The sequence below is a fragment of the Pelophylax lessonae genome (assembly GCF_965119305.1).
Source record: "Pelophylax lessonae genome assembly, chromosome: 12".
NCBI lineage: Eukaryota > Metazoa > Chordata > Amphibia > Anura > Ranidae > Pelophylax > Pelophylax lessonae.
Window position 1 is genome coordinate 180,925,112 of NC_138779.1, and position 25,232 is coordinate 180,950,343.

The following is a 25,232-nucleotide window of genomic DNA, read 5'->3' on the forward strand; positions in this document are numbered from 1 at the left end:
CCCAAGATATTGATTCCTAGACAGTTTGTAAAACCTCCAAAGTAGAAATGGGTAGGAATCTGAAGTAGTTTGGTAACATGCATGTAGTGTATACAGTATATGTGTATGTGTTTTGTAAACCATCATGGTGTTTCAGTTCAGTAGCAGCTCCGTTCAGAACAAATTTCCACATTGCATGCTCACTACTGTTTTCTTACAGGACAAGAATGTTTATTGTCCCATGAGTGGAAAGCCTCTGAAGATGAAAGACTTGATAACTGTAAAGTTTACTAAAGTAGATGAAAAGGTGGATCGGGTCGGTCTCATAAACCGTCAAGACAGATACGTTTGCGCAGTGACGCGGGATATGCTGGGCAATTCTGTACCCTGTGCAGTTTTACGGCCTTCGTAAGTCCATTCATTTTTTTACTTTCTAAGTCTCATTTTACAAAAATTCAGTTTTTGTTCCTCTTTTGCTATGAAGTCAAAGTGACACATGATTGAAATGGGTTTATACTGCATTTTATTTCCTTTTCTCCTCCTCCCAGCCTAAAAAAAAAAAGACCTAACTATAATCCTTCAGTTACATTTTACAGTGGTAATAATAAACAGTAGTAGAAATCAGGTGCGCTAACCCAAAAGGCATAACATAGCATATAAACATATACGTGAAAGTGATGGAAACAAAGAATATCAAAATGAATCCAACAGGTGTGAATCAAAATGTGAGTCAAGTAGGATCACCAGTGTATCTCAAACAATAGTGTCCAAAAAAATGTGATAAACAGTCCAATAGATGAAAAATCCAAAAATTCGTGCTGTGAGCACACTTTAACTCAAGAAGGTGCAAGCCACGTGATGAAAAAGTTCAGCGTCCCACCACCAGCTAAGCTCCTTACCAAACGATGGAAATATAAGGGCATATAGGGATATCCCTGCTCCGGAGACCATGCAGATAACAAAAGGATTCCAAATCACCCAGGTGACACTTGTACACACAGGTAGTGTCTGGACTCTTACCGAACAACGCTGGGATGCAAGCCTGAAACTTATCCTGTGAAGGGGTCCTGTGTGGAATCTCTGTAGATGGATGGTTGGTAGGATCTCGGGTGTCTATTACCTCAACAGTAAGGGGACACAACAGAGGGGACCGCCATGGTGCATTATCCAACAGTAATTTATTAAATCAAAGGAAAGGCACTTAAAATATCGTAGACAATATTCACAGGGTTCCCTTGAAGATGAAGCAGGTCACGGTGGCCGCCTGCAGTGCGGACCGCCGTATAATTCTAATCGTGATGACGCGGCGCCTCTTCTCTGACGCGTTTCCCCCGATTGGGCATTGAAAGAGTGTGTCAACGTGCCATTAAATACTTCGTTGAATTCTCCTGGTGGGGAATGGATGATGAATTTTGCTGCTACACGTACCTTCTCCTCATCAGACAGTTGTTGTGTCCCCTTACTGTTGAGGTAATAGACACCCGAGATCCTACCAACCATCCATCTACAGAGATTCCACACAGGACCCCTTCACAGGATAAGTTTCAGGCTTGCATCCCAGCGTTGTTCGGTAGGAGTCCAGACACTACCTGTGTGTACAAGTGTCACCTGGGTGATTTGGAATCCTTTTGTTATCTGCATGGTCTCCGGAGCAGGGATATCCCTATATGCCCTTATATTTCCATCGTTTGGTAAGGAGCTTAGCTGGTGGTGGGACGCTGAACTTTTTCATCACGTGGCTTGCACCTTCTTGAGTTAAAGTGTGCTCACAGCACGAATTTTTGGATTTTTCATCTATTGGACTGTTTATCACATTTTTTTGGACACTATTGTTTGAGATACACTGGTGATCCTACTTGACTCACATTTTGATTCACACCTGTTGGATTCATTTTGATATTCTTTGTTTCCATCACTTTCACGTATATGTTTATATGCTATGTTATGCCTTTTGGGTTAGCGCACCTGATTTCTACTTACCCATTATACTCATTTACACTCTAAGGTAGCAGCATACCCATATTTGAATCAGTGCACTTTTTCACATACTTCACGTTTTACAGTGGGCTTAGACAGATATTATCAAATTTCAGGAAATTAGAAAAAAAAAAAAATCACAGTACAGTATTTTCAGTACAACAGAAGTACCTTTATATAGTGGGGGTGACTTACTAAAGGCAAATAGACTGTGCACTTTACCAAGCGCATTTGCTCCAGAGCTTAGTAAATAAGGTAAAGCTTCACTTTGTAAAGAATACCCAGTCACACGCAAGGAAACAAAACATGCACATGTATTCCATTGCATTCCAAAACATGCACATGTATTCCATTGTATTCCAAAACATGCACATGATTGTTTGACGGAAGTCAGCAGAGATTCCCATCATTTACTAATCTCTGGGGCAACTGTACTTGCAAAGTGCGCAGTTCGTTTGCCTTTAGTAAATCAACCCCAATGTGTAGCAGTAAATAAAAGTTTGGAAAAATGTTGTAGTGAAATATTAGGCCTCATTTACACGGGCGTACCGATCCATGCACCTGTGCAAAGGACCATCTTGACCCTTGCAGGATGCACAGGTGTCCTGTGCTGGCAGGCTGCTGCATGGACCTGCACGGATCTCCAAGCGCAACTTGGGGTGAACATTTGTGCGGCTCCGATGCACAGATCAAGATGCAGTCTGTCTGCGTTCTGATATGTGTATCAGTCTCCAGAATGTGCATGCAGGTATGTGCAGCTTTCCCACCTGTCATTGATTTGAACAGGCTGACTGCATGGGGCTGCATGGAATACCTGTGCACCCTGCGCAGGTGAAGATGGCCCTTCACATGGGTGTATGTATCCGTACACCTGTGTGAATGAGGCCTAAATATGTGGGTTTCAGAATCATTTTCAGAATCGCATAAAGGCTAACTTAGAAGGCATCCCAAATTCTTGCATCACACATCATGTGACTAGCACTTTGCATGACAGTCCACCAACCAATCGGTGTGAGCAGGAGGGCTGAAGGGGCGACAAGCTACAGGAAACATATCTTTATTTGTATTTTCATACAAATAGTGGAGAGAAATATCTTTTAATACGAAAATTTTAATAGCAAAACTTAACCGGTCTTAAGCCCCGTACACACGTACCGATTGTCGGCCGAAACTGTTCGGCCGCCGAACAATCGGCCGATTTTCGGCTTGTTAGTATGATGCTTCCGACAGCCGACAGCGCACTTTCGGCCGAACAGAATCTGTCGTGCAAGCATTAAAATTTTTGTATGCCGACACCAGAACGGCCGATTGTTCGCCAGACAGTACAGAATTCGGCCGACAGACAGCCGATTAGCAAGACTGGGCATGCTCAGAAAAGAAAAAAGACCAGGAAAGTTAACCATCACATGACATCACTTCTGCAGTCGGCTGTTGTTGGCCGACAAAATTCGTGTGCAGTCTTTTGCAGTTTTCAACAGACACGACAGCCCTCAGACAAAAGAGGGCCGATCGGTCGGCCGACGATCGGTACGTGTGTACGGGGCATTAAAGGGTGACTCGGATGATTAGAAGATCACCCTATGTAATGAATCTATAAACAAACCAAACTGTACCAGTGAAATAGGATTTCCTTTCACACGGGATATGTTTGTAACCTGTTTGGCTCATGTGTAGTAGATTGTACATTTGATTTGGTTAGATCTGCTTTATATGTAATTGGATTGTCTTTGTGACTTGATGAGCCATTCATTGCTTTCTAGAAAAGGCCTTTAATAGGGACGGCTTGTTGCTGGGTAGGTTATATTTGATCTAGAGCTAAATGTCACATAAACTGAACATTTTCCCTTAAAATACAGAAACCAGGTAACCTTTGAAATAGGGAGCATTTATTTCTTTGCATACACATAAATTGCATTTGTGCTGCATCAACCAGATTCATTCATTTGTTCCATTCAGTTTTATCTCTCATTGAGGTTATGGCATTCTTTTGTCTACAGTCTAGACATATTTTTTTTCTTCACCCCAGACCATATGTGATTGGATCTGGGGTCACAAGGCTGCATGGTAGATATATGCTGACACCTGGAGGACATAATGGCTACTGCAGATTGTTTGATGAAAATGTAAATTTGATGTATTGCATTCTAATCCACCAGGGTGAATCTTCTGAATCTATACTGGTGTGTGTTTTTTTTTTTTTTTTTTTAATTTATTTCTTTTAGCTTTTTTTTTTTTTTTTTTTTTTGTATAAACCAACTATATTTAGAAGACCGAGCCCAGGATGTAGAATTGTAAAGGTGTATTTGAATTTTTATTGAACTTACCAAAAGTAAATGTAAAACAACCCATTCTGTTTAAAATAGAAATAAAAAGGCAAAGTGTGTGTGTGTGAAAAAGTGTTCACACCCCTTGAAATTTTCCACATTTTGTCATGTTGCAACTAAAAATGTAAATGTATTTTATTTGGATTTTATGTGATAGACTAACACAAAGTGGCGCATAATTGTGAAGTGGATGGAAAATAAATGGGTTTTCAATTTTTTTTTACAAATAAATATGTGAAAAGTGTGGTGCGCATTTGTATTCAGCCCCCTTTACTATACTTTGATACCCCATATTCATGTGTAAGAATGGCTCAGTCAAAGTCCGGACCTAAATCCAATTGAGAATCTGTGGCAAGATTTGAAAATTGCAGTTCGCAGACGCTCTCCATCCAATTTGACAGAGCTTGATCTATTTTGAAAAGAAAAATGGGCAAAAATGTCACACTCTAGATGAGGAAAGCTGGTAGAGACATCCCCAAAAAGACTTGCAGCTGTAATTGCTACAAAGTATTGACTCAGGGGTGCTATATACAAATGCACATCACACTTCTCACATGTTTGTTTTGTAAAAAAAAATTGAAAACCTTTTATCATTTTCCTTCCACTTCACAATTATGTGCCACTTTGTGTTGGTTTATCACATAAAATCCCAATACAATACATTTTATGTATTTGGTTGTAATGCCCCTTTCAGACGGGCGATCCGCTCCAATCCACCTGTCAGTTTTTCAGGCGGACCTGATCGGATGCTCCATGCATCCCTATGGGGCAGGGGATGTCAGCGGAGACATCTCCGCTGACACCCGCTGCTATATGATTCCGATCCTGTCCGTGAAATCTGGACGGATCCTATTTTCCATCCGTCTGGAGGATCGGATCGGATGAGAACAGACTGGCGGTACGTTCTCATCTGATCTCCCCATAGAAGACAGCGGGGATCTGACAGCTCCGTGTCTGCACACAGTGCGGAGATGGAGCTTTCATCCGCCTGCTCAGCGGGGATCGGCGGATCGATCCCCCCCTGAGCATAACAGACGCTGTGTGAAAGGGGCCTAACATGACAAAATTTAGAACATTTCAAGGGGTATGAATACTTTTTCAAGGTACTGTATATATGTAGAGTGCTGCGTTTTTAATAATAATAATTTTCAAAATGTTATACAATTAAATATCTGAAAAGTGTGACGTTCATTTGTATTCAGCCCCCCTCCCCCCCCAAGTCAATACTTTTGTAGAACCACCTTTTCGCTACAATTACAGCTGCAAGTCTTTTTGGGGATGTCTCTACCAGATTTGCACATCTAGAGAGGGACATTTTTGCCCATTCTTTGCAAAATAGCTCAAGCTCTGTCCGATTTGATGGAGAGTGTCTGTGAACAGCAATTTTCATGTCTTGCCACAGCTTTTCAATTGGGATTTAGGTTTAGACTTTGACTTGGCCACATGAATATGCTTTGATCTAAACCATTCTATTTAGCTCTGGCTGTATGTTTCGGGTCGTTGTCCTGCTGGAAGGTGAACCTCCATCCCAGTCTCAAGTCTTTTGCAGACTAACAGGTTTTCTTCTAAGTTTGCTCTGTATTTGGCTCCATCCATCTTCCCATCAACTCTGACCAGCTTCCCTGTCCCTGCTGAAGAAAAGAAAGAAAAATGGTGTGTTCAGTGATGTGCAGTGTTAGTCTTCTGCCACATATAGCATTTTGCTTTTAGATCAAAAAGTTAAATTTTGGTCTCATCTGACCAGAGCACCTTCTTCTACATGTTTGCTGTGTCCCCCACATGGCTTCTAGCAAACTGCAAACAGGACGACTTATGGCTTTCTTTCAACAATGGCTTTCTTCTTGCCACTCTGCCATAAAGGCCAGATTTGTGGAGTGTAAAGCCCCGTACACACGCACCGATTGTCGGCCGACCGTTCGGCCGTCTTTTGTCCGGTGCTGTCGTGTAGGTTGAAAAGTGCTAAAGACTGCACACGAATTTTGTCGGCCAACAACAACCGACTGCAGAAGTGATGTCATGTGCTGGTTTACTTTCCGTGTGTTTTTCTTCTCTGAGCATGCCCAGTCTTGCTCATCTGCTTTTTGTCGGCCGAAATCTGTACTGACTGACGGAAAATCAGCTGTTCTGTTGACGGCCAACAAAAATTTTATAGCATGCACACCAGATTTTGTTCGGCCGAAAAGTCGCAGTTGGTTGTCGGAAGCATCATACTAACAAGCCGACAATTGACCGATCGGATGTTGGCAGAAAATTCACGGCCAACAATTGTTGCGTGTGTACGAGGCATTAAGCCCCATACACACACGCAGATCGTCGTCATACAAATGTTCGTCTTTTCTCCCCGGGATGTCGGTGTCTGTTGAAAAGTGCAAAGACAGCACAAGGACAGCACAAGAATTTTGTCCGCAGACTTCAGCTGACTGCAGAAGTGATGTCATGTAATGGTTAACTTTCCCTGTGTTTTTTATTTTCTGAGCATGCCCAGTCTTGCAAATCTGCGGTCTGTCGGCTGATTTCTGTACTGACAGGCAAACAATTGTCCGTTCTGGTGTCTGCAGACAAAAATTTTCATGTTTGCAAGAAAGACTCTTGTCCGCAGATTGTGTGCAGACATCTGTCGGAGGCACCATACTAACACGCATACAATCGGCAGATCTTTCGTCCGCCGACGTTTGTATGACGACGATCTGCGTGTGTGTACGGGCCTTAAGACTAATGGTTGTCCTGTGGACAGATTTTCCAACCTGAGCTGTCCACAGTTACCATGGGCCTCTTGGCTGCTTCTCTGAATAATGCTCCCCTTTCCCAGCCTGTCAGTTTAGGTTGACGGCCATGTCTTGGTAGGATTGCAGTTGTGCCATACTCTTTCCATTTTCGAATAATGGATTGAACAGTGCTCCGTGAGATGTTCAAAGCTTGGCATATTTTTTTTTATAGTATAACTCTGCTTTAAACTTTTTCACAACTTTATCCCTGACCTGCCTGGTGTGTTTCTTGGCCTTCATGATGGTGTTTGTTCACTAAGGTTCTCTAACAAACCTCCAAGGGCTTCACAGTACAGCTGTATTTATACTGAGATTTAATTGCACACAGGTGGACTCTATTTACTAATTGGGCGACTTCTGCAGACAATTTTTTCTACTAGATTTTAGTTAGGTGTATCAGAGTAAAGGGGGCTGAATACAAATGCACACCACACTTTTCAGATATTTATTTGTAAAAAATTAATAAATGAGTACACCCCCACAATTTTTTGTCAGAAAACCTTTTACTATGGGACGCTACACTACAAAATACTCCCACAAATGCGGGCCATTGATTGTAACCAAGGTTTGTTAATTTGCACACACAAAAAAGTATTTTTCCTAACCAATTAATTCAAGATTGTGTTGCAAAAATGAATACACCCCAATGAAGTCTTAGGGTCCTTTCACAGGAGCTTTCCGCCCGGCGGACTCTATGTTGCTCAGCGGGGATCGATCGGCCGATTCTCGCTGAGCAGGTGATGACCGGTCCGTCTCTGCTTACTTTGTAGAGACAGACTTGTTAGATCCCCGCTCTTCTATGGGAGATCGGATGAAAACGGACCGCCTGTCTGTTTTCATCTGATTCGATCTCCAGACAGATAGAAAATGGGGTATCCATCCGTCAGGAATTCACGGACCACATTAGATCGGAGAGCAGCGCGTGTCAGCGGAGATGTCACTATTGACATCCACTGCTCCATAGAGGTGCATGGAGCATCCGATCAGATCCGCCTGAAAAAACTGACAGAGACCGGATCGGAAAGCCCGTGTGAAAGGGGCCTAAGGAGCAAAGCTACATTTTAGACAACAAAATCCTAATTCACAAGAATTCAACTACAGATGAGTCTGATTATTCATTAAACGGGTGTCCAGCAGACAGTTTATTATAAAGGGCGTTGCTTAACAAAGACAATCCCTTCCTGTTTCATGCTGTCAGCAATGGCTTCACATGGAAGAGAAATGTCACAAGGCCTGAGTAAGAAAATCATTTCTTTACACAAGAATGATAAAGGCTACAAGAAAATCAGCCAAGCTTTACGTATCAGTCAGAATACTGTAGTAAAAGTGATAGAAAAATTTAGCGGCGATGGAACTGCAACCATCTCACAGACCCGTCCAGGCCTTCCACGGAAGTTACCACCGTGACAGGAGCGTATTCTAATCAGAATGGTTGAAGGAAAGTAGAAAGAGAAACTGAGGTGATTGTTTCCAATGACACAATACAGCTTACACTGCAGAGGAACGGCATGCATGGGTGTTGTCCACAAAGTAAAGCCTCGTACACACGCAACGAATTTCCGGCGACCGGTCGTCCATCTTTTGTCCAGAGTGGTGTCTGTTGGTTGGAATGTGCTCTAGACTGCACACGAATTTTTCCCACATGACAGAATTCGACTTCAGAAGTGATGTCATGTGTTGGTTTGCTTTCTTTGTGTTCTTTCTTCTCTTAGCATGCCCAGACTTGTTAATAAGATTTTTCCCTGTCGAAATCTCCCTGCACGAAAATCGGACGTGTTTTGACGGAGGACATACATTTTATAACCTGCACACCAGAATTTTTTCGGCCGAAAAGTTGGAGTCGGTTGTCGGAAGCATCATACTAACAAGCCGAAAATCGGCAGATCGGTCGTCGGACGAAAATTCCCGGCCGAATTTCGACTCGTGTGTACGAGGCTTTAGCCTTTCCTAAAGCCCATGCACAAAAAAGCCTGCCTAGAATTTTGCCAGGGCTCATACTGAAAAAGAAGACTACTGAGACTCTGCACTCTGGAGTGATGAGACCAAGATAAATGTGTTTTGAACAGATGGCTTCAAAACTGTATGGTGTTGCAAAAGTGAGGAGTACAAAGAAAAATGCATGGTGCCTACAGTGAAACATGGTGGTGACCAGTGTCCTTCAGTGGGGCTGCATGAGTGCTGCTGGACTCGGGGAGCTGCATTTCATTGATAGAGCAGTACATCTGTGAATTAATGATACTATATTGAAAGAGAAGAAGCTACCATTACTCTGTGCCCTTGGTCGTCGTGCCCTTTTCCAACATGACAATGATCCAAAACCAACATCTAAGGCCACTGTTGCATTTATGAAGAAAAACAGGATGAAAGTGATTCAGTGGCCAAGTATGTCTCCTGATCTGGACCCAATGGAACACCTATGGGGAATTCTGAAGAGACAAGTTGAGCATCTTTCTTTATCCAGGATCCAGGCTCTAAAAGAGGTTGTTCTTGAAGAATAGAAAAAGATAGAGGTTGCAATATGTCGCCAACTTGTTCATTCCATGCCTAGAAGACTCGGCACTGTCTTTACAAATCATAGAGGTCATACAAAATACTAGATGTAGTAGTTTTTGTTGTGGGATGTATTTTATTTTTACATCAACTAATTTGAGTAAAACTGAAGATTTTGTAGTTTAAGTTAAATTTATTAACCATTCATATAATGAGCTAAACAAATGTTCTATAAAACTCAGTTTTGTCAAAATTGTGGAAATTGTTCTTGTGTTCATTGAGGTATTGATAAAAAAAAAAAAGTGTACACATTTATGCTGAGCAGTGTGTGTGTGTGTATATATATATATATATATATATATATATATATATATATATATATATATATATATATATATATATATATATATTACACATGCCTAGTGTGAAACGGGAACACCAGGTATTTCACATAAAGGAACAATACAAAGAGAAGAGGATCATTTTTTGATAGAAGTATATGGTACAGCAGGCACGTATCTGGAGTTTGAAATGTTGGAATAACATATTCTTTAATAACTTTCTTCTGATGGCTTAGGGGAGCTGTGGTCACATTGGAGTGTGTGGAGAAGTTGATCAAGAAAGATATGACTGATCCAGTCAGTGGAGAGAAGCTTACAGAGAAGGATATTATTGTTTTGCAGAGGGTAAGTGTCATTCCTTTTTTTTTCCTTGTAGAACGTCTGCAATAATTCGAAGACCCCCACAGCCCAGAAAAGATTATCTACTTTATTTTTCACACCTCAGCAGTGTTCTATAAAAACAATATTCCTAGCCGTACCTCATGTACAGCTGTCAGGTATTTTAGGAACTTATAAAGGACCATGGTCTAAGCCTCAGACCATTGTGTCTGGGCACCAGTTATTGAAGAATTTTCTAAAGTGTGAGTTTCTAAAGTTGTGTTGTGTTTTTTTTTTTTTCCTTTTCTTCCGGACACTGAATAATTACCCAGAACTAAACTTAAAATGACTCTGTTTAATGATCAACCAAGGTTTTGCAACTGTGCATGCTTTGCTGATGGTTGATTTAGAGGAAAAAGCCTTGTAAGTAGTGTTATGTTTTCCATGCGGGATCTCTCATCCTGTGTTGTCAATATTGATTCTGCCTTGATGCTCTTCTTTAGTTTTATAATTTGTATTAAAGGACTTTGGTACTACAATGAATAAGATTTCAGCTGTCATTTTTTTTAGTCAGTATGGGGTAGGTCAATATGGACAACACTGATAGATCCATTGCTTCCAGTTTTAAAATCCGTCCACACTGTGCTGGTATCCTGATGATATTTAGCAGTGCCCCACCCCTCTTGCCTTTTAGCTGTTGGAGTATATAGTAGTTCTTTGTGTGTGTGTGTGTATGTATGTATGTGTGTGTGTGTATATATGTGTGTGTGTGTGTGTGTGTATGTGTATGTGTATGTGTATGTGTGTATATATATATATATATATATATATATATATATACACACACACACACACTCCCACACAGCAAATGCTTGTTCAGCTGACAAAAGGCTAATGGATGGTCCCTCCAATTTTTTTTTCAGAGGGGCATTTTGATCAAGTAAGACAAGAAAAGATGGAATTTTTGACTTGCTGTAAAATCCATTTTGCTGATGTTCATTGACAGACACAGCTCCTGATCTTCTTTAACCATTGGCTTATACTGTCCTCTACAGGAGTAGGACACTAGGCAGAAAAAAATGTCTGGCTACGCCTATGGGCAGTCCCAGGGGGTATACTCCCTCTCTGCTATAGTTACTCAGTTTTGTTACAAGCAGTGTCAGAAGAATTTCAACTCCACAGAGGGGTGGGTGCTGTGTCCATCAATGAACATCAGAGAAATGGATTTTACGGTAAGTCAAAAATCCCATTTCTCTATCGTTCATTGACACACAGCTCCATATTCTTCTTAACCATTGGGTTATGCTTCCCCCCTACAGGAGTAGGACACTTTACCACGCCTATGGGCCAGTCCCTGAAGGCATACACCTACTCACTCTGCTATAGGATTCAGTTTGTTTCTGCCTAGTTTAGAAGTAGGACCTAGTTCCCAGGTGGGACTTTGGTCTTGGCTTGTTTTTTTATTTTAAAGGGAATCTTTGTTAAAATTAAATTTTTTTTTTTTTTTTTTTAGCCAGCTATGTTCCTGAGAGAACTGCAATCAATAGCCAGACTGGGATTCAGACTGGCTATCCTAGATCCTTAAGGTCTCCCATTCCAGCCAGCAAGCGTGTGCAGGTTATAGCCCTGCGCTAGGCCTCGCCACGACAGTCACAATGGACATGCCCCTTGGCCGTCAGCACCCCCACTGCCAGGGGAGAGGTAGTCTGTCCGGAGTGGCGCCCACCCGATTGTCGTTTTGGTATGGTGCCCCAGACTGGCCTCGTCGGTCTTGGTATGCAGATCTGGTAAGGTTGGTCCCTGATGTCCCTTGGAGACTTACTCTCAGGGAAGATCTGTTGTCTCAAGGGCCGATTTTCCATCCTGCTTTACAGTTATGGGCTTTAACGGTGTGGCTGTTGAAAGCCAGGTATTGAAGGATAGGGGTCCTTCTGACTCAGTAATTCCTACACTGTTGAAGGCTAGAAAATCTACCTCCAGGAAGATTTATCATCATACATGGAAATTGTACATCTCATGGTGTGAATCGATTAAGGTCCATTTATGCTCCTTTTCAGTGGCTAGGATATTGGCTTTCCTCCAAAGAGGGGTTGAGTAGTGGTTGGCCTTGGGTAATCTTAAAGGCAAGATGTCGGCTTTAGCAGTGTTTTTTTTTTTTTCCAACGCCCTTTAGCTACGCATTCTTTGTTTCACACTTTTATCCAGGGAGTTCATCATGTGGCTCCTCCGATATTGTCCCCGTTACCTCGGTGGGATCTTAACTTGGTACTGTTTGTTCTTCAAAAACCTCTCTTTGAAAACTTAGGGAGATTCCTCTGCTAACACTGTCACAGAAGGTAGCCTTTTTTTGGGGGCTGTTACCTCTGCCTGCAGAGTGTCTGAATTGGCGGCGCTGTCCTGCCATTCTCTTTCTCTGGTGGTCCACAGAGATTAAGTGGTACTTTGACCTAATCATTCATTTCTTCCTAAGGTGGTTTCTGATTTCCATTGAATGAAGACATTGTGCGGCCTTCACTCTGTCCCAAGCCCAAGCATCCCAAGGAAAATGCCTTGCATTCTTTGGCTGTGGTTTGGACAATTAGGGTTTGCCTGGCGCTTCAGACTCTCCTCTTGTCCTCACGGAAGTACTTCGGAAGGGATTGGCTGCGTCTGCTGCGACCATATCCAGATGGATCAGGCAGACGGTGGTACAGGCTTATTCACTTAAGGGTCAGGTTCCACCTTTCCCTGTGAAGGCGCATTCTGCTTGGGCACTGAGTGCCTCTTGGGCCTTTCGCCATTAGGCATCAGTAATACAAGTTTGCAAGGCGGCAACTTGGTCATCTGTGCACACGTTCACTAAATTCTACAAAGTAGATGTGTTGGCATCCTTGGATTCTTCTTTTTGGCTGCAAGGTTTTGCAGGCTGCTGTTTTAAGAGCATTTTTTTTTTCTCTTGGAGGGTGTATATTGTTTCTAGGTGAGCTCCAGTTGTTCCTGTTGAGCTCCATGTTACCGTGTTGGCTAAGTTTAGCCTTTGGGGAATTACGTTCTTTCTCTGCGTTGTTTTTCAACCCCTCCATGCAAATATTGCTTTGGAACGTCCCAAAGAAGAATATGGAGCTGCGTCTGTCAATGAACGATAGAGAAAACTGGATTTTTGACTTACTGTAAAATCCTTTTTTCTGAAGTTCATTGATGGACACAGCACCTGGTCCTCTATTTCTGAGTGGGTTGGGTTTTTTTTTTTACTTCGGACACTGCTTGCAACAAAACTGAATCCTATAACAGAGTGAGTGGGTGTATGCCTTCAGGGACTGCCCCATAGACGTGGTAAAGTGCCCTACTCCTGTAGGGGGGAGCATATAACCCAATGGTTAAGAATACGGAGCTGCGTTTTTCAATGAACTTCAGAGAAATGGACTTTATGGTAAGTCAAAAATCCAGTTTTTCTCTTTCGTTCATTGACGACACAGCTCCTGATCTTCTTAACCATTGGGATGTCCCAATGCAGTGTTAAACATGAGGGGTGGGAGCAGCAAAAAAGAAATTCCCAAGGCTAACTATAGCCAACCAGATAAACTGGATTTTTTTCTGCCTAGTGTCCTACTCCTCTAGGGGGCAGTATAACCCAATGGTTACGATTAGTAGCTGTGTCTGTCAATAAACGAAAGAGAAAAGCAAAAAGCTCACAGTACTGTGTAAATGAATTAAAGGGATGGTTAGTTCATATAATTCCACAAACAGAAAGAGATGGGTAAGGTCATGCAGCTCCTGAACAGAGGGCACAAACTTTGTTCATTAAAAGTAGATTTTAGTAGTGATCAACTTTAAAAACATTTATAGAAAAGTGATCAATTGAAAGCACATCTGGGGCACTCTGGGGATGCAGGAATTAGTCATTAAACAGTGGAGGGCTCATAAATAGATGTATCAACCTGCAATAGTATTCACAGCATGGGACCTGCTCTGAGGTAGCAAAAGTGTTGAGTCCTAAGTTGCTTGGGTGGCTTCTGGGTGGCAAGTGCTTCCAGAAAATGGTGCTGGATGATGCATTTTGGGGCCTCAATGGGTTCTATACTGTGGATGCTATTGCTAGCTGATACTTGCATCTTTAAGCCTTGCCACTGTCCAGGGACTGTTGGGCTTATTGCTGCACCCTTCGAGTGCTGAATGATCACTTTATACGTAATCGGCATAAAACAAATTACAGTAAACTCTACTTTCAAAGTTTTGAGTTTCCTGTTTGCTCGGTGTTGCAAATATTTTCCCCTGGCTTGGGACAGAGCTCAATATTAAAGTGGAAGAATCCTAGGTCTAACTATTCTGTTCCTCCCTCTCTCCGCCTTCTTATCCTGCCTAACCTGTATCAGAAAAATGTTTGCACATAATTGTAATCCAGTCTAGTCTGGTCACATGACCCTCCAACTCAGGGAGCGCTTGACAACTGCTGTGAATTATGGGAGCTGTGACATCAGATGCTGCTGTCTGGTTGCAGATGTTGAGCCTAGTGCACTTCAGTTATCTAAAAGCTTTTAGTTATCCTGTTTTAACTGCAAAAAACTACTCAGGACTGATTACTTAGCTGTGATTTGCTATTCAGGTATAACTGTCTCTATTTCTCACTGTACATAGGATAATAATTGTGGCTTCTCTGCAGGGTGGCACGGGATTCTCTGGATCAGGAGTACAGCTGGAAGCTAAAGAAGCTCGACCAGTCATGCAGGCATGAGAAGTATTTGTGTCACCAACCTCTCCGTTCTTCATTCAGCAACCTTCTGTAATAATGCCCTCTATTCACAGATCATGCAACAAATATTGGCTATTCTTTTTTGCTTACAATAAAGTAGGCATTGAACATTGGTTGGGTCCTGACTGCTCTGCAGAACTAAATCTCCGCTCATTGATAAAAGTAGCCGGCCCCCAGTTTGTCGTGGCTCCCGTTCCTCTATTCCCTTAACTATGAACAGTCACATGCCACTCTTTACCTAGGAGTGGATCATTTGTACTTTACTCTTTTAGGATATTAAGGTGAGAGATCATTTTAAGATTGAAGCTTTTTTTTTTTTTTTTTTTTTTTTTTTTTTTTTTTTTAAACGGATACTAAGCATTTTTTTTTTTTTTTTTTTTATTTTTTATGTTTGTAAATGTTCCCATTATTTTTGCAATTGTCAGCGATGGGGCAAGACAGAAAGCAATATAGAAAAAAATATGTAGGCTGCTATTGCAGTCGTCATCCTGAAAATGCTGGCTACCTCGCCGTGTCTCGTTTTAAAGGAAGCTTCTCTTAAAGATAAAAATTGAGGCTGTAATTGCTGACTTTTCCTTCTCAAAATGCCGGTTGTCTGACTGGAATGTCACTTTAATACTTGGAATTATTGATGCAGAGCAAGAATGTCGATAGGGAATCTGACTTTTCTCTGACTATCCTGATGTGCATACTAAAGTTGAAGCCAGAAGATTGGCATAAACAGCCAGGTAACTACCATTTCCAGCCTGCAGACACCGATATGGGACAAGTATGCAGGTGCTTTTTCATAGTCTATGGTTAAAAAAATAGTGAAGCCATCGGATCAGCCAGGGAACAAGTATTTTCAGAAACTCAGGTTAGCAGGGGGCTTTTAGCCCGGTTTAGCCTTTCGGAAAAGCACTGTATAATTAAAGTATAAGTTCACCCTTTCAAAAATTAAATAAATAAATAAATAAATATATATATATATATATATATATATATATATATATATATATATATATATATATATATATGTACATATTTATTTTATTTTTTTGCAGGTAAAAAAATTGTACTATTGATATTAATCAGGCTCCTGCAGACTGTCTGTGTAGCTGTCTGTCCATACCTTCCGTACAGGCAGGCACCTACTGAGGAAGTTCATTGAACTACCTAGAGCGCTCATCAGTGCCCTGGTTGTTCATTGAGCTCTACAAGTCCTAAGCCGCAAAGGCCAATAATACTTGTAGTTCATTAAAGGATAAGCTCACTTTAAAAAAAAAAATGCCTGTTTTTTATTTATTTTTTTTAAGGTAAAAATTTGTAGATTTTAATATTTTTTTTTTAAGGAGCCTGGAAAGCATTGCACCTGTGTTCAGCAGACCCCGCTGATGCCATACAGGTGAGCGTAAGCTGTCTGCCCATACATCATACAGGCAGGCAGTTTCACACTAACAGGAAGACTGCATGAAAGTACCGCAGTGCTCAACAGCGCTGTGGAAGTTCATTGAGAACTACAAGCCGACCTCCACAAAGAACTCCCCGTACTGCTGTCATAGGGAGAGAAGGTATCAGGGAGCAGCTGCAGCAGTGGGAACATGTTACATGTTCCATCCTAAAAATTGGTGGAACATGTAACATGTTTCCCAAGGTGAACTTCTTCTTTAATTCACAAAACTCTGTGATTGAAAGACGCACCTCTGTGGGCGTAGTCCCGCACAGCCACACATTGTGATAGCGGATGTGGGGGGAAGAGGATCCCCAGCCCACTGTTGGGGGAGGGGGGGGGTTCAAAGCAGGCAGGTCAGGGAGATGCTGGACATGTTACATGTATATTTTAAATGTGTTACCGTATTCTGCCTCCAAATGTGTCAACCATTAACCTTTTTAAAGTGATCCATTCCTGGTACCTCACTCCATTTAAACTTTCAAAGTTCTACCCATCTCACACGGCACTTTGCTGGATACAATGTGGGGAATCGGGGACCCTTTACCATACACTATGTCCTGTGTATCACTGCGATCATTTTGGAACATTTTTCTCCATGATTTCAGACTTATGTGGCTCAGACCATATCTCCTATCCCAGAGTTAGCTATTTTGAATCTGAACATTCAGGAATTCCTACCTAAATTCAGAATGGTAATAATTCATCTCCTCTTAACAGCAAAACTTACGATCACGAGACTCTGGAAATCCACTGACTCACCCTCTCACATTGACACCATCCTTACTCTCAATCACCAATGTGAAATGGAAAAAATACTGGCATATACGTCCTTGAATACTTATGCTTTCCAGAAAAAATTGAATATTTGGCTCTTATTTTAAGTGCACAGTCAAAATTATAATTATGTTTTATATTTTTGCCTCTTGCTGACAATCTAACAATAGATGGTTCTCTCTCCCTTCCCCTCCTCCCAGCTTCTCCTCTTCTCCCTTTTTCCTCCCCTCTTCTGCTTTCTTTTTTTCCGTTTATGTGACTATAGAGATTATGCATCCTCTGCTAATGGTTTGCTGCAGAGTACTCCATGTTTCAGGACACAGTTTTGTTCCCATTGGGGTGCCTGGGGGTGGGTAATAGTGCCCTAGTTATCAATTTAGTTTATTGTCTTTTTATCACCTAATCCCTGTTTGACCTTAGGGAAGAGACCCATTGACAGTGCTATTTTATAAGTATATGTGGATTATTTCTTACACGCAGAGTTTATTATTGCCACTGTTTTACTGTATGTTTATTATCTGAAAATCAATAAAAACCATTGAAACTAAAGGTGGGTGTAACTTGTAACCTGTTCACAAAGGTGAACTTATTCTTTAAAGTTAAAGCGGAGTTCCGGCCTCGGGGGTCAATTTGAGCTAAAAATACCCCCGGGACAGTCAGGGCTAGTACATTCCACAATGGATAGCCTCTGAACTGTCCCGGGTTGCACTTACCTGTAAGAAGAAATACTTGCCTTGAAAATTTCTTCTCCAGCGCTGCCATCTCAGGTGTGGGCAGCTGGAGCCTCAGTGTCCCTCTTCGTGTCCTCTTCCGTGACGTCGGAGTCCCACAATGCACTGCACCGGCCCCGCTCGTCACTTCCGGTGCAGGCGCGGCATCCCTCCACAGCTTCTGAAGCTGTTAGCAGTGAATGCCGCGCCTGCACTAGAAGAGACGTCGGGGCCGGTGCAGGCGCTTTGATTCCTGGGAGCGATGACGTTCAGCTCCCAGGAATCATCGCAAACCGGAAGAGACGGTGCGGGCCGCGGCCGCAGAGGGAGGAAGTGGAAGGAAGGTGAGTATATTTTCTTCTATAATAAGGTAAGTAAACAAAAAAAAAAAAAAATCGCCAGTATCCATTTCATTTTCAGGATGCCCTCCGCAAGCGGATGGCCCAAAATCGATTTTGAGGCCAGAATTATCGCTTTAACAGGCTTCCCATAGCTGTAAAAGATCACCCACTATCGGTTAACAATTGAATCACAAATACAAAATACTGCATATTCATATTTAATATTTTGTATTCTCTATAAAGCCAGCAGGAGTCGCTATTTTTTATTTTTTTTAAGCTGTCGTAAGACCCACAACCATTCTAGTTACCATTTTCTTGCACATGTTTACTCCAGTATTTCTCCACATTTTTTTTTAGACAAGACACCCTTTAAAATGATGCATATTTTTGAGGCACCTCATTCTAATATGTGAAACTATAATAATAGTTTAACATAACACAGCAACATCCACACATGTAGGCCACCCAACTTTGGAGGCAATTTATTCTTCAAAAGCAAATACACCTTTGCACTCTGGTACTGACTAGTATTCCAATGTTTCTCTTCTCCCTCAGTTTTTCTCCATCACTCAGCTAATGTGACCCCAGTGCTGATGGAGAAGGGAAGGGAAGGGGAGGAGCAAACAAGGATGATGTGCAGGTACCTGATGTCCTCCTTGGCAGATGACGTAATTTGGTTGTTAGGACGCTGGTGGCTGGAAGGTTGTAATGCTGCACAATGAAAACCTGTGGCTTTGTATGACTCAAAGGCAGGCTTCATCCACCTGCTGGCTTGTATACAATTTGGGGAAATTCTTAGGTGTTTTGTCAAGGAGCCCCTGAAGAAATCCAAAGGGGTTCCTTGGCAAAAAATGAGTATGTGGTGACATTTAAAGCTGCATCTCCAGTCTCCAACAAATATAAATTTTTTTTTTTTTTGTCAGGCCCCTATAAAATCCAGCTTTTCTGGGCATTTTGTATGCACTGAAAACTGGCTTCACCCATAATGTAGCTGTTATTGCTGGATACAGATTTCCATGTTTTAAAAATCACTCCAATTTAATGTGTATTTCTTTGTTCCATGTATCTGTTGTATATTGTGTGTGATTGTTTTTCATTATTCAGACCCAAAATTCCCTGGTAATAGCAGACTCCTTGTTATAGTACACTTACCTTTTTGTTTCTCGTCCCAGCTTTGTACGGTTCTCTTTCAATAAGTTGATTAACCACTTATCTACTGGGCACTTAAACCCCCCCTCCCTGCCCAGGCCAATTCTCAGCTTTCAGCGCTGTCACACTTTGAATGACAATTGCACCGCAATCATGCAACACTGTTGGAAAAAATAATGTTTTATTTGGGTACAAACAGAGCTTTCTTTTGGGGTTTTTTAATCACCATTAATGGGGTTTTTATTTTTTGCTGAACAAACAAAAAAAGACCAAAAATGTTGGGAAACCCCCCCCCAGTTTTTATAGTTTGATACTGATGGGCACTGATAAGGTGGCACTGAAGGGCACTAATAGGTGGCTCTTATGGCCATTGATAGGCACTGGTAGGTGGCACTGGTGGGCACAGTTGCTCTTCCTCTTCGGGACTGATGTCTCTGACAGCAGCCGACGATCGTGTTTTTTTTATTTTTTTTTTTCCTCACGCTGATAGTGTGAGGAGAAAAAAAAAATGCTGATTGCTGGCTACTGTTTGCATCACGTAATCAGCTGACAGCTGATCACAGATGGGAGTAAGGGGCCAGTCTATACCAGCGTAGGTATAGTGCAGGGGGGGTCCCAGTGCAGAAATGTCCCCCCGTAACATGTGTCCTGCTTTTTTAGAAGGGGTTCCCCTTGCAGAGAGGGTGCAGCGTTGCTGAGGGCACAGGGAAGATCCTGACAGCATGCTGTAGCTGATGGCGGCCATTTACCCTTAGTTTGGCTGGTTTCTGGTCGGTGGCCATGTTTTTGTAGACCGATGTCACAGGGGGCCATTTCCCTTAGTCTGGCTGGTCTCCAGTTGGTGGGCATGTTTGTGTAGCCCGATGATGCCATGAGGGCCATTTTCCCTTAGTCCAGGAGATGCTGGAAACGAGCGAAGTCTCGTGGGGATGCATAAGCTCTTCCTCCTCAGTTTCCTCTGCCTGTACCTGGGACATATGAACAGGGATGGTGTTCATGGTGATGCTAAGTCCGAATTCTTGGCGCTCCTCTGATCAGTGGGTGAGTCCTTGGGGGGGAAGGGGGGGTGTCACCCCCCCTGTTATCTCTTTGCTGAATAGGTATCCTGAACTCCCTCAGTGACCACCTCATGGAGGTGGCAGATCCCTTGGAAACCCCAGCTTCCCATGGTTGAACTGACGGTGGTCCTGCAGTCCTTAGTGTCCCGTGTTGGCAAAGGCCAAGGAGGAAGCGTTCCCCTGCCTTTCCCTGCTCAGTCTGTCTCATCTGATTCTGAGCCTAATGCCGCTGTGGACACAGCACATCCAGGGGGGCTTAATATCACATCCCCAGATCTATCTGACAGTGAGGATGATTCTTCCATGGTCACAGCAGCTAAAAAGTGCTGGTGGACACACTTATCACTGCAGTGTGTGAGACTTTAAAAATTGGAGGATGTGGCTGTGTCGTTTAGTAAGCATAAGCAACCTCGCACTGCAAAGGGGTTTCCTTCTGTGCCTTATTCTTGACAGGTTTTCCTGTAAGGAATGTGAACAACCAAAATTTACCCTTTGTTGTCCCCAAACGTTTTGCTGTACGTTACCCTTTTGAGTCACTTAAAAAAAAGTGGACTAGTCCACCCGTGGTGGACTCGCCTGTTTCCAGGTCAAACCATGATCCCAGTAGAGGAACCTCCTGGCCTTTAAGGACCCGGCTGACAGGAAAGCGGAGGCTGTGGCACGTAGCATGTTTTACTATGACTGGTTTGACGTTGTGGCCAGTCTTTGCCTCAGCCCTGGTGTGGTTTTCTGCTGCTGTAGCCCATCTGCTTCAAGGTGTTGTGCGTACAGAGAATGGTTTTCTGCATACCTTGTTATAAGGAGTGCTTATTTGAGTTACTGTTGCCTTTCTATCATCTCAGACCTGCCCATACTCCTCTGACGTCAACATGCCTAAACGCATTTTCATTGACACAGCTGCCACTTACTGGATATTTTCTCTTTTTTCAGACCATTCTCTTTAAATCCTAGAGATGGTTGTTGTGTATGTAAAGCCCCGTACACACGTACCGCTTGTCGGCTTGTTAGTATGATGCTTCCGACAGCAGGCAGCACATTTTCGGCCGAACAGAATCTGTCGTGCAGACTTTAAAACTTTTGTACGCCGACACCAGAACGGCCGATTGTTCGCCAGTCAGTACAGATTTTGGCCGACAGACAGCAGATTAGCAAGACTGGGCATGCTCAGAAAAGAAAAAAAGACAAGGAAAGTTAACCATCACATGACATCACTTCTGCAGTCGGCTGTTGTTGGCCGACAAAATTTGTGTGCAGTCTTTAGCACTTTTCAGCGGACACGACAGCCCTGGACAAAAGACGGCCGATCGGTACGTGTGTACGGGGCTTTAATCGCAGTAGATCGGCAGTTTTTGAAGTACTCAGACCAGCATATCTGGCACCAACAACCATGCCACGCTCAAAGTCACTTAAATTCCCTTTCTTCCCGATTTTGATGCTCAGTTTGAACTTCAGCAAGTCGTCTTCACTGCGTCTCTAGATGCCTAAACGCATTGAGTTACTGCCATGTGATTGGCCAATTGGTGTTGCCAATTAATTCACCAGGTGTACCTAATAAGGTTGCCAGTGTGTATACACTATATTACCAAAAGTATTGGGACACCTGCCTTACACACACATAAACTTTAATGGCATCCCAGTCTTAGTTCGTAGGGTTCAATATTGAGTTGGCCCACCCTTTGCAGCTATAGCAGCTTCAACTCTTCTGGGAAGGCTGTCCACAAGGTTTAGGAGTGTGTCTATGGGAATGTTTGACCATTCTTCCAGAAGCACATTTGTGAGGTCAGGCACTGATGTTGGACGAGAAGGCCTGGTTCACAGTCTACATTTTAATTCATCCCAAAGGTGTTCTGTCGGGTTAAGGTCAGGTTCCTCCACCCCAAACTCGCTCATCCATGTTGCTTTGTGCACTGGTCCAAATCATTTGGCAGAGGGGAGATTATGGTGTAGGATTGTTTCTCAGGGGTTGGGCTTGGCCCCTTAGTTCCTGTGAAGGGAGGTCAGGCACTGAATGTTAAGGCGTCAGCATACCAAGACATTTTGGACAATTTCATTCTCCCAACCTTGTGGGAACATTTTGGGGATGTCCTCTTCCAACATGACTGCTCACCAGTGCACACACAAGATCCATAAAGACATGGATGAGCAAGCTTGGGGTGGAGGAACTTGACTGGCCTGCACAGAGTCCTGACCTCAACCCAGTAGAACACCTTTGGGATGAATTAGAGTGGAGATGATGCAACGTTGGGGCATGTTCCTAATGAGATGGTGTCCTGGGGTATTTCCTCCCTGATCTGGATGGACCAGGGCATCACTGAGCTCCTGAACAGTCCGAGGTGCAACCTGGCAGCATTGGATGGATCAAAACATAATGTCCTAAGTGGTATGCTATTGGATTTAGATCAGGTGAGCATGGGGGGGGGGGGGGGGGTCTCAATTGCTTCATCCTCCAGGCACTGGCTGCATACTCATCACCTGAGGCCGGGCATGGTCGTGCACCAGGAGGAACCCAAGACTTACTTACTGCATCAGTGTAGGGTCTGAAAATGGGTCCAAGGATTTTCTCTCTACAGGCTAGACAGTGGCAGAGGTCTGTGTGTCCCTCCATGGATATGCCTGCCCAGACCATCACTGACCCACCACCATACCAATCATGCTGAATGATGTTACAGCCAGCATAACATTTTCCATGGCTTCTCCAGACCCTTTGTCTGTCAAATGTGCTCAGGGTGAACCTTCTCTCATCTGTAAAAAGCATTAAGTGCCAGTATTAGGACCTGCCAATTCTGGTGTTCAATGGCAAATGCCAAATTACGCAAACGAGGAAACTGAATGAATGACGCAGCCCTGCACCATTGCAAGGTTTTAAAACAGTGACAGTAGGTACTGGGAGAGGATCCCCCAGCTCACTGTCACAGGAAGAGGGGGGGGGGGGGGGGGAGCTACACATGGTGGAATATGTTCCAAAAGTGAACTTATCCTTTTAACCACTTGCCAACCCCGCTCAACTATATACGGTGGCGGTCAGCCCCTCCCAGGCAAAGTGACGTACCGGTACGTCACTAGCCTGGGAGTGACTTAGGGGGCGAGTGCGTGCCGCTGGAGGCGCGCCCCCGCTCGTACCCGACGAAGCAGGCGCGTGTGACCGGCTGACCTGATGTCCACCGGTCACTCGCAATCGTTGGGTAGAGAGGGAGAAAGGCAGGCGGCTAATGAAAGCAAAGCCGCCTGTCACTCTCCCCTGTGTAAAAGCACTGATCACTCAGTCCTGCTATGTAGGACCGTTGATCTGTGCTATTACACCACTAGCCACATCCAATGACAGTTAGAAACACGCCCCTAGGGACACACTTAACCCCTTCCTCTCCAATAAAGTTAACCCCTTTCCTCCCAGTGTCATTTTTTACAGTAACAGTGCATATGTATAGCACTGATTACTGTAATAATGTCACTGGTAACCCTCTAAAGTGTCAAATGTCAGTCAAGGGTCCGATCTGTCCGCCGCAGTACCGCAAAAAAATAAAATTGCATTGCACGTTAAAAAAAATCTTTCCCTTAGTAAACGCAATAACTTTTGCGCAAACCAATCAAAATACGCTTATTGTGATTTTTTTTTTAACCAAACATAAGTAGCAGAAAACAAATTGGCCAAAAATTTAATTTTTACATTTTTTTTTTGGGGGGGGGGGGGGGGGGGGAATTTCATATAAAAAAAAAATTTGAAAAATATTGTTATTTTTGCAAAATTGTCGCTTTTTTTTGTTTATAGTGCATGATAAAAAAAAAAAAAAAACGCACAGGTGATCAAATACCACCAGAAAGCTCTGTTTGTGGAAAAAAAAACCCGTCAAATTTGTTTGGGTACAGCGTCGCACGACCGTGCAATTGTCCGTTAAAGTCACGCAGTGCCGAATCGCAAAATACCCCCGGTCAGGAAGGGGGTAAAATCTTCCAGGGCTTGAGTGGTTAAGGCTCACTCAAATTGGCACTGGCACCCATCCTGCATGCAGAGCCACTTTTTATTTAAGGCAGAAGCAGATGAAGAAAAAAAAAAATCCTTTAAAGGTGTGTGCAGGCAGCTTAAAGAAGTGGATTCTGAAAAACCAAGACTAACAGTGTATGGGTCAGCTTAAGACAAAGTGTGTTATTGGCTAGATCATCAGAAGGGGGAGGGAAAAAAAAAAAACACTTATGTAACAACCACATCTAAGCTGTAATATAGTATTTTTTTTTCTTATGACTTTCTTATCCAGATCAGTAAAAACAATTGAAATTGTGGCACAACCAAATGCCAATGTACCATCCACATGTGAAAGCCACTACCCCCCCCCCCCCCCCCAGATAACTTAAAGATATGCTTGTGTAGCATAGACAGTTCATAAAAATCCCATGGGAAGGGTGTTTTACTTCAGTAGACCGCTTCACCTGAAACAAGAATAAATCTCTTAAACTACAAAAAAGAAACACCAGGGGGCACCAGGTATGTGCAGCATCAATGGGTTTATCATAATAAGTTGAGTAAGCTGGCGCCCCCTTGTGTTCCTTATCCATATCAGTAAATTACTTCACTTAATTTTGCTGGTGCCTCCTCCATGGCAGCATACGCTGGTATGCTTCCATGGATAGGCACCAGGAAAGGAAAATTTAAGTATGATACAGTTTTTGGCAGTATGGGCACAAACTCCCATACAAAAATCTTGTGGAAAGCCTTCGCAGAAGAATGGAGGTTGTTATAGCCGCAAAGGCCCGTGACCTTGGGCTGGAATTACCAGGACACTTTTACATAGGTTTCAAAGCCAGATACTTATATACATTTGGCCACAAGAAGCTGGGATTCCAAGAAGCAGC

At 43.0% G+C, this 25,232-nt stretch overlaps 1 protein-coding gene across 1 annotated transcript in view; it reads left to right on the top strand.

The window, feature by feature from the left end:
• Window positions 1-15,002, top strand: part of NOSIP (nitric oxide synthase interacting protein) — a 40,054-nt gene extending 25,052 nt beyond the window's left edge. The window contains exons 6-8 of the mRNA XM_082274174.1: window positions 200-387; window positions 10,113-10,221; window positions 14,834-15,002. Coding sequence (XP_082130300.1) covers window positions 200-387; window positions 10,113-10,221; window positions 14,834-14,905 — 369 coding nt within the window. The 3' untranslated portion in view covers window positions 14,906-15,002. The remainder of the gene's footprint in view (window positions 1-199; window positions 388-10,112; window positions 10,222-14,833) is intronic.
• Window positions 15,003-25,232: the final 10,230 nt, after the last annotated feature.